The sequence below is a fragment of the Chiloscyllium punctatum genome, chromosome 5, assembly GCF_047496795.1.
Source record: "Chiloscyllium punctatum isolate Juve2018m chromosome 5, sChiPun1.3, whole genome shotgun sequence".
NCBI classification, from domain to species: domain Eukaryota; kingdom Metazoa; phylum Chordata; class Chondrichthyes; order Orectolobiformes; family Hemiscylliidae; genus Chiloscyllium; species Chiloscyllium punctatum.
The window spans coordinates 66,960,298-66,970,697 of record NC_092743.1 but is presented as its reverse complement, the minus strand read 5'-3'; the positions used below and the strand labels follow the sequence as shown (position 1 = coordinate 66,970,697).

The 10,400-nt window shown below is 39.1% G+C and overlaps 1 protein-coding gene across 1 annotated transcript; it reads left to right on the top strand.

Annotated features, from left to right (window-relative positions):
* The first annotated feature begins 689 nt into the window (after window positions 1-689).
* snai2 (snail family zinc finger 2) lies at window positions 690-3,321 on the top strand. Its single transcript, XM_072570501.1, has 3 exons — window positions 690-988; window positions 1,286-1,873; window positions 2,687-3,321. The coding sequence occupies exons 1-3, from the start codon at window positions 910-912 to the stop codon at window positions 2,866-2,868; spliced, it is 849 nt and encodes a 282-aa protein (XP_072426602.1). The 5' UTR covers window positions 690-909; the 3' UTR covers window positions 2,869-3,321.
* The last annotated feature ends 7,079 nt before the right edge of the window (window positions 3,322-10,400 follow it).

Below are 10,400 nucleotides of genomic sequence, written 5' to 3'. Positions count from 1 at the left end.
TTAACCTTGCATATTCTTGAACTACAGCATAATATTACTAACAATAAAGGCAGTGGAGAGCATCATTCTTAACCACCTTAATACCAGAGATACACTCACAGCTGTCCCTTTAGATTTTGGTTTTATTCCCTTGTGTCGAATTTGTAATCAGTGACAGTTAATACAAACAGCTAATGATGAGTCACACTATCCAATTTACACATGATTAGCTTTACAGAGGCATGTTAGTACTTTGGGACGATTTTCCTTTGGTGCGTTGGTCACATTAACTTACACGTCCCTTGTCAAGGGAAACGGTCTGCAAAGACTAAAACAAAACGTCATTTTCCCTTGGTACCTAGTCAGAATGAGTCTGGCCTTCAGAGAAAGGTTTGCAGTAATAATAAACCGGAGTCTCATTTGGAAGCGTAGTAGGTGCAAAAGCTCACGCAGGGGGTCTGCACTCCTTTGACCCGAGACAAGGAATGCTCCACCCGGAGGGAGGGTGACAAGTCCCAGCAGGACCAGCCGCGCCTGCGCCGTCTCCAGCACCTGTCGCTTTGCGCGAACTCCGGCGGCTCCACCAATCCCTGACCGACGCCCCACCTCAAGGCCCGCCATTGGTCAATCTGGGCGACAGATGCAAATCCATGCGCGTGCGCCCTGCTCCCCTCTGCACCTGACTATTTACAGCAGAAACTGTAGGAATGCGTTCGCAGTCTGCACTGCCTCCTGCAAGAGGAGTTTAGGCAGCACCCCTCACTTTACATCGGATATATTCTCAGCTGAGGAGGGCTGGGCGCAGGAGGCGGGAGAGACCTTTGCTTTAAAATCCTCCTTCACTTCAGGGTTATTGTAGAGAAAACTGTCAACGCCCCACACACCCCTCGCCCCAACATCCCTCATCCTTTCCTCCATCTACACTCCAAGATGCCGCGATCTTTTCTAGTCAAGAAACATTTTAGCACCAGCAAAAAACCAAATTATGGCGAACTGGACACGCAAACAGGTAAATTCTATGATCTTCCTACTGTGTAATTATAAAAGAGACATGGAAATTTGTGAGTTCTGGAGTTTGTTGCAACTTTCTGCTCTTGGCTGAGTGGCTTTTTGTCATTGAATGAAGCTGTAAGTTCTACTGTAAAATGCGTTATGAACCCGAATATAGTTCGAAACCCTGGGTGGCAGCAAAGAGGTGAGATGGTCAATTGAAGACGTATCTTACGAAACACGATTTAACTTTTGAGCTGTTTTATACTCTGGATGATTTGGGGTGTCTTATTTGCGTGTTTTATTTTGCTTGCAGTCATCATTTCTCCGTTCCTGTATGAGAGTTACCCAATGCCAGTCATTCCTCAGCCGGAGATCCTCAGTTCTGGGGCTTACAATCCAGTTAGTGTGTGGAGTGTTTGCTCTGGGCTCATCCCTTCTCCTGTCCCCAGTGACCCTGCACCTGCCTCGGAATACTCATCCGCTCACTCTTCGCCCCTCAGTAACGGGAGCTTATGTCCAGGGGGGCACCTCAGCCCTCAGCAGTCCAACTCAGATCGGTTGCACAGGGATCCCAATAGCTCGGAAAGTTCGATCAGCGACGAAGAGGAGAGGATTCACCCCAAAGTATCGGATGAACACGGCGTGGACGCCGAGAAGTTTCAGTGTAACTTGTGCAGCAAGGCGTATTCCACTTTCTCAGGACTGGCCAAACACAAGCAGCTACACTGCGACGCTCAAACTCGCAAATCCTTCAGCTGCAAATACTGTGAGAAGGAGTATGTCAGCTTGGGAGCATTGAAGATGCACATCCGGACCCACACGCTGCCGTGTGTATGTAAAATCTGCGGTAAAGCATTTTCCAGACCATGGCTGTTGCAGGGGCATATCCGAACACACACTGGTAAGTACGCCCAAGTTTTAACCGAATTCTTTTTGCCCGATGAGGCGAACTACTTAGTTTACTTGTGTTTAAAGATCATAAAAGATTAAGCACCTTCCAACACATTATACCATTAGTAGAAATTTCTGGCACTTTACCAGGTCAAATCGAAAGTTCCCTTTTAAAATACAATAAATTCGTCTTATCGTATTTGTTGCTTTCCCCTCTTAAGAATAAGAACGTAAGTCGACGGCAAATGAAGAGAATTGAACTTATTTAAAGCTTGTGAGAACTTATTTTGAGACTGCATTTCGCGAGACAGTTGGGTAAACGTTAGCAGATTTGTACACACACACTTCTATTAAACCACGCTCAAGACACAACAGAACCCGTTGTTTAAATAGCAGAAGAAATGTTGTGGCTGCTGAGCCTGAGACTCGTCTGCAGGTTGTACGGCCACTGCCATCTGTATGAAGTGATTGAGGGAAAAATATCAGAATTCATAGCGATGTTGACAGGACACGGGTCTGAATGCACCTGTTACCACTTGGCACCATCACCACTTTCATGTTTACCGCTTTGGTCTCTGTTCTTTCATTAATATTCAGATAGTTGGTTGCGTTTTTATCTCCGTCATAACATTTTCATTATGATAGTACGATTAAAATATACATATGCTAATTCTACAGACTCAATCATTTTACCTAACACTAAAATGCATTAACTGAATAATTTAAAATAACAAATTTGATTAACGGAATTGAATGTTTTCACTTTCATTATATGATGTTTATTAGACTAATGTAAACAAAATTGCTATCCTTCTGTTTTCAGGTGAAAAACCATTCTCTTGTCCTCACTGCAGCAGAGCATTTGCTGATCGATCGAACTTGAGGGCTCATCTACAAACTCATTCAGATGTGAAAAAATATCAATGCAAGAATTGTGCCAAAACCTTCTCCAGAATGTCTCTACTCCACAAACACGAAGAATCAGGATGTTGTGTTGCACACTGAGAAACGTGGAATGATACTAAGGCGAAAATTATAATTGTGTTTTCACATTCACAACCCAGCATCAACAGCTCTGTTCAATCAAGATTTTATTATTTTCGAATTGTTGAAGCAACTTTTTTTAAAAAAAATACCATTTGGTAAATATTTTGAAAAACAAAGACTTTGATTACAAATGTTCAAACTATGTACGGCATCATGGAATGCAAACGCAGTGTAAAATCCACTTTGTGCCTTCTGTCAATGCAGCTGCACATCATCATCTTATATAATGTAAATTCTCTATTTTTGTATTTGGATGCATTAGGTATGAAAGTGAACTAAATGCAGCAAGTGCACCAAGACACTTAAATATGTGCAAGTTAAAAGCATATTTGTAACGACCTGCACTTTGATATGTTTGACTATGTATTTTCCAATCCACTTTTTTATAAACGTGTTTGACTTTTTTTTATAATAAAACTTTTAAAATATATTACACTGCATCATCCGTGTACAAATGTCAACGAATGGGATGTTAAGCGTCAGACAGACATGAATACACAAATGTCCATACAGGATGGATCTTGTTTCTGTGAAATCCTGGCGTTAATTACCATCTGTTTCACATCAAAGCTGTAAGCATTTGGATCAACCGACCAATGCACAGGACATGGCACAGGAAACAATTATTTTCCTGTTGAGGTGTCTGGCAAACTGAAGAGTCGTTTGAATTGTACTCCTTGAGAAGCATTTAACACGTAAACATCGTTAAATACTCCCTATCAAAATGAGACGTGTACCACATTACCGATTGAAAGATCTGCCTCCTATTATAGGCAAGAATTAGCCTGACCATCATCTGTGAATTCCTTTCTTGCCCATTTTGTTGTAGTTTCTCTCTTACCAATATTTGCACAATTTCCTTGTTTGCAACTGATGACGTCATATACCTTGTTGCATTATGTGCAACTGTAGCGCAGTAATTGCCATTAATCACAACTTTAACTGGTTCACTAACACTGTAAATGTTCCTAAGACTCCTGGGAGAATCCAAGTAATTCAGCCTACTCACTTTGGATAAGCTGTATGATGTACTATGATGTACAGCTTAGTTGAAAAAGATAACTGGGCAGGTTAACTGGAACTATTTTCCAATTACAGTCCAGGACCACAGTCAATTTGCTTTGGATTATTCCTACCTAGTACACAATAAAGTGGATTCTTTTAGACTGCCACTGACTATAAACTAACATTTGAGGGATTAACGTTGCAGAAAAGTATTCACTGTTTATATGTGGATTTGACAAGTATAACTTTGTGAAGTAAACACTCATAGATGGTTTGTGAACCGGAAAAGTTCGAGTTGGCAAATATGGAGTAAGGGATTGTACATTATTTAGCGAGAATTGGTGTACCTCAACTTCAGAAGAAAAAGTTACAGAACAGTCTGTGAATGCAGCAGAGAGTTTAATTGTTTAATGTGATCATGAGCCATTCGATGATAACATTAAATCGTCTGTTAATTTCGCACCTGATCACATTAAGGCTTTTTAAAAAAATATCTATGCAAACATCTGATTACTTCAGAGTTGATATTTAAGCTGTGGTCAAGATAGATGTTCTGTCTGATACTGAATTAATAACCTGCCATTCACTTGACTGAGAATGTTTCATTTCAATCCGTCTCGGCTGCTAACGCATCAGAGTTCGTTGTTTCTGAGGGAAGTTACCGCGAATTTAAATATCTAAACACAGTAGCTTACAATTTTTAATATGATTCACGGTAAAGATTCCCACCTCAATCGCCCCCCCCCAAAAAAAAACTTGTTACTAAATTGGCAATCTAATTATTAAATTCCGATCTTTTAACCTGTGAAATAGCGACGCTTGTTTGCTTTAGATCGACATCAGAAGTTCAAACAATGGGACTTGGTTTTTCTGGGAAAGAATGATTTTTTAAAAAAACTCAAGGGTAAATTTTGGACCGATTAGATGAGACTCACAGAGTCTGATAATGGAAAAGGCTTTACATAATCCTGTTGATTTGCTCAAGTCAGTTCGAACAGTAGCATGTCGTTAGAGCCGGGCTTTGAAGGTTCACATCGCGGCCTTTTCGATTGGTTTCTAATCTATTTCGATTTCGAATTTGACAGTCACCTGTACATAGCAAGCTAGTATTAATTTCACCAGGGTCTGTTAAATCATTGTAGAAGCAACACTTGAATCAATTCCCAGCTACTTCTCAATTGCAGGAAACAGCATAACAAGATACTTCAATGTGACTGGCACCAGCTAACTTGTTTTTACATGTAGCTGAACAGTGATGTCTTTATTGAAAGAGATCTTTATTGAAATCTTTGTTATGTAGCTAAAGGCAACTTAGAATCTATTGCGCCAGAAATATTTCTACTCAGAGGATGACCATAAGTGTGCGTGTTTTTTTTTAATATTGCAGAGTTTAAATGTTTTAAATTTAAGTTCAGTTACTTGGTGAATTTAAAGCTGGGAAATTTCACATAAATGTGTTTAATTCGTTACGATGGTTACGTGTCACTGAAAGACAATTAGATTGACTTTCCGTGAACATGGTTCTCACAAGTGCACCTTGAGTATGTTCCAGTCAATCCAGCATCAGTTTACCGGGTCTGTAAAGACATCGCCAACACACACGAAAGAAAACAGAATAGCCTCGGCTTCCGTTCTACTTGCTACTGAAGAACTGCCTTGAATACATAAACTCCAGTTAAAAGTTAACTTTATTTTCATAAATATACAATTATATAATAAATGGATATGTGGGAGGGAAAATTTCAAAGTTAACCGTACACTTCATAAATGACTGCAGAACTGGCCGTTCTGCATTCATCTTCATCTTGCTGCATTTACCAGTGGAACCTCCTTCACTACTTCCTCCTACAGCGTCTATTTGTCCAGCTCAAAGGGATCGCTCTAGCTTGGTTCCATTCCTGCCTAATCTATCAAAGCCACAACATTTCCAGCATTGCCTCATTTTACCATCCTGCACGATTGCATCTGGAACCATAAAAGATCAATCGCTGGCTTCCTCCACATTGGCATGCAATCCATCGATGACAATATCCACAACCAAGAGACCGTTTCCACACACATGCTTGCAAAACACAGTTCCATTCCCAATATTTCTTCGTGAACCCTCAACATACAGCGTCGAAAGTGTGGTACTGGAAAAGCACAGCAGGTCAGGCAGCATCCAAGGAGCAGGCTGTTTCAGGCAGAAGCCCTTCATCAGGAATATAGCACCTTCACTACTGTGAAGCATCTCAAGACATTTCCAGGCATATTATAAAAGCAAGTTATGACACTGTGCACCTAATGATATCGGGTGACATGAGATGTGTAAGGATAAGGTGCCGGTAGGATTGAATGTAATCATCCACAGTAAGTATAGAGATGACAAAGCCTTATCCAGACATAAATTGACTTTCCAGAGGGAGAGGGAGACAGTTCATCCACTAGCAGAGTCCACTGGATCTTTAATGAAGTCAAGTTCCTCTGTTGGTAACTCAGTACCTTACCTTCAAGACAAATTATTTGTTGTTGTCATCAGTCATCCAATTTAACCATGAGGTGAACTTTCAATGCTATATTTTCTCAGTCACCAAGATTTGCTACTTTTGCCTCATCCCAACTTCTGTTGAAATCCTTACAAATGGCTGTTTCCAAAATATCTTAATGCATTCCTGCTGACATTAGACCATCCATGCTCTGTAAAATACCTGCTCAATCAAAAGTCTGCTTTGTAAAGTTCTCTCAATTGACAACATTGATCTTGGTAGATATGTGCTAGATCTCTTCCCACAATGTCTTAAATTTGAAATCCAAATCCATCTTTCCTCTCCTTAGCTCTGTTATCTCCTTCAGTTTCAAAATCACCATCTGCTCAAAATATTTTTCCTTCGTCTTAAATCTCTTGCGCTTTATCTTATTCCACCTGCCCCATTCATTCCAGGCCAATCTTCCAACCAGCTAGACCCCATATTCTGATAATGTGAATTACTTTCTTATACATTCCCACTGCAGATTGGTTTAGCTCAGTTTGCTGGGTTGTAGGTTTGCTATGATGCTGGTAGCATGGCTTCAATTCCCATCACTGGTTTGTAATGACTAGATAAGGTGAGTATTGAGCTCAATATCACTTCCTGGTTTCTTCCTTGCTTGGCAACAAATCGAAGAGATGGGAAAGTTTGGAAGCAATGCAAATACACTTTGCACCATTAGAAAAAAATGTTCCCAAGCACTTCAGAAAATTGTAAAATATAACATCATTGGACTTGTCATGTTAATGCAGGTTACTTAGATTGCAAGATTACATCAATGATTTGCTTGTCTCCTGATGATGAATAGTATTAGTAATACAATTTTATAAAATTTCTTCTAATGATTTTAAATTTCTGATCACCAAATAGAATATCTTGTTTTGGCTCATCATTTTATGATACCCCAGTACACTTGGTGCAATCATTCTAGGTTGTTTTGTCTCAGGACAGAATGTACACTCTCTATCATAGATGAAAAAATTATCCACTACACTGAAGTATTCTCTTTATCCACCATATTGTCTGAGAATGGGATTGCATCTCATAAAAGATGGCCATCCTTTAACATAGTACTCTCTGGCCGGAATGCATGTTTCATCAAACATCTATCCAACTCTGTTTTCATTCAATTGCTGAATTATTGCTGGTAAAATTATGCTTTATACTGATCTAAAGATTTCCACCTTTTCAACAAAATCTACATATCCATTGTCAGACCTTAATATGCAGTTATTAGATGAAGCTTTTGGTGTGGTATTTTCAGGGAATATACTATGTTTTTGCATGTAACCTCATCATCCTCAATCTGAATGGTTACTCCTTAGAAACCAAGAGGGGTTTATGGTCTATCTTTATCTTGATGTGAAGATCAAGAACATTGCTTTTGGGGCATCAGTCTTATCATTCTCTGTTTACCATCCAATCAGCAAGGTAATTGCCGCTTGCATGTGAGATATGTCATCTTGATTTCAATGCTCGATGAGAGTCAACTCATGCACATATTTAAAGTAATGATTTAAAACAAAACATTTTCATGGGAAATGTCAGAATTTGCACCGTATCCCTAATTGTAAATTGGATGAACAAATTGGTGTGGATCTAGAGTCACATGCCAATAAATTCAGTAGATTTCCTTCCCCAAAGCATATTAATAAACTAGATAGGTTTAATAAAAACTAGTGATATTTGTTATAGTCACCATCATCGAGACCTGCTTTTAATTCCAGATTGCAACTGAAAAGAAATTCCATCAGTTGTTACGGTGTGATCTGAACCTGAAGGCATGGATTCCTGCAATACTAGACCAGTGGCGTTATCACTACAATATCATCTCCCATAGACATAGTATTATTAATATGGATATTGTTTCTGTTGACTAAATATGTAATAGGTCCTAATTGGATCCTTGTGGAACTGAACATAGAATATTATTTAAGTGGAAGAAATTGATTCTTATCAAGGATATTGTTGTTTATTGATAAAGTTTGTGATTCAGTATTCATGTATATGATAAGCTAGCTCCATATTGAACAATATTGTTGATTGTAATGTTATAATTCACTTGTTTTCTGAAATGAGGTAGACTATTGTTGTTGGTGTTTTCTATCTATCATTCTTAAGATGCCACTATTTTCAGAGATCTGCTGGACAATGGACTGTGGATAAGTCCTAAGTATCATTAAATGGCTGATGTCTAAATATTTGTCATGTTGGTCATCATCTGTTTCACAATGACACTTTTAGCTGATTCAGTGAGAGAGTTTTCACCAATAGATGAAAATGGCCTTTGTACAAGGGTTACGTCGTTCATTTCCATTCGTAGGTTTCTTTCCTGATTAATCATGATTTGTTGAGAATGTCTGTTAGCGGTACAGAGTTTGTATGCACATTCTCTTATCAAGTGCACTGGGACATCATTACATCCAATTATTCATGATATATTTATGCATTTTGTTTAATGGCTCACCTTGTTTCTTTGCACCTATACTGTCTGGATCTGTCATAGTGATAGGCAGACTCCCATTTGCGAAGCATCGATTTGCTACAATCTGTCATTCGTAGTTTATTGAATTTCATGAATCTTTGGTGCCCATAAAGGAAAATTGTTTGTTGATAACACAGTTAAGGGCATTGTAGAGTACTTGACTCTGTAGATTGACATCTTCATTATAGGAATCCAAACCAGATTTGAGTCATGTTCCTTCTGCCAAACGTTTGCATGCCAATGTATTTCACTGGGTGTGTTATGTATTTTGAGTGTGATTGAAGGTTGATAGGTACTGTTGCAAACAACGGTGAACCTTATCCAAAATGCACTCTCTATATATTGGATTGTTAAATTTAGTTCATGTAACATTTGATCAATGTTAAGCCGATTAAAATCTCCCATTATGACAATGGAGGGATTTGGGTGAAAAGAAATAAGATTACCCATTGATCAATTAAAAATTTCAAGACAATCCAGAAACAGAATTTAAATTAACATTACATTCATATTGTTATTTACATAAAATGCTACTCTACCTCCAATGTGATGGGCATTTGTTTTTAACAAAACAGTGTAATTTAAAATGCACAGAGTTAGTTTGTTGATCTGATTAGTACCCTGTTTCACTTGCTGTGACAATATCATAAATTTCTTCAATTACAGTGATCAAATTCATTAACTTTAATGTTTAAAGATCTAGCAATATATAGAGAGGTTGGATAAGCTGGGCCAGTATTCTCCAGGATTTTGAAGAATGAGACGTGATCACGTTGGAACTTACAAAGTACTTAATACAGGTCAGATATTTACCCTGGTTGGGAAGCCTTGGACCAGTGGATACAATTTAAAAGTAAAATGGTACGATTTAGGTCCAGATGAGAAGAAAATTGTTTACTCAGAGTGTGAATCTTTGCAATTCTCTACCACAGAGAGCTGTGGCAAATCAAGGCTTTGAGTATGTTAAAGGATGACATCAAGACATTTCTGATTACCAATGTATACACAGTTATGGGAATGTGTTGGGTAAAAGGCAATGAAATGTTTGATCAGCCAAGACCATATTGAATTGTATGGCAGCCTCGATGGGCCAAATGGACTCCCCCTGTTTCTATGTTTCTGTTTTGATAAATATAATGTGTTTGTTGTTGCTGCTCCTGTGTTTCTAGATCTTGTTTTTACAAATTAGTTTTTGCTTTCAGTTCTAACGATCTCCTTCGCTGACCTTAAGCTCTCTCTCCCTCTGGTCTCCAACACCCAGTCACTCCTGTCCCACTGGCATCTGGCTGACCTCCACTGGTCTCTGGCAATCCCCCATTGGCTTCCTGCTTTCTCCCATTTGTCTCAGCACTCTTGCCTCTCTGCTGAGCCTTAGTTGTCCACCACTGGCCTTTGTCTCGTCCCCTACTCGCCTCCAGCACTCTCCTGCTCTCAATAGCTGACATCTGTGACTTCTACACTGGCCTCTCTCTCTTCACCACTTTCTTCCGCTG

Bases quoted from the DNA above. Each gene is read 5' to 3' on its own strand.
- snai2 (XM_072570501.1), top strand. From the start codon at position 910: ATGCCGCGATCTTTTCTAGTCAAGAAACATTTTAGCACCAGCAAAAAA. The intron at 989-1,285 runs GTAAATTCTATG...TTTTGCTTGCAG, and splicing joins CGAACTGGACACGCAAACAG to TCATCATTTCTCCGTTCCTG. The intron at 1,874-2,686 runs GTAAGTACGCCC...TTCTGTTTTCAG, and splicing joins GCATATCCGAACACACACTG to GTGAAAAACCATTCTCTTGT.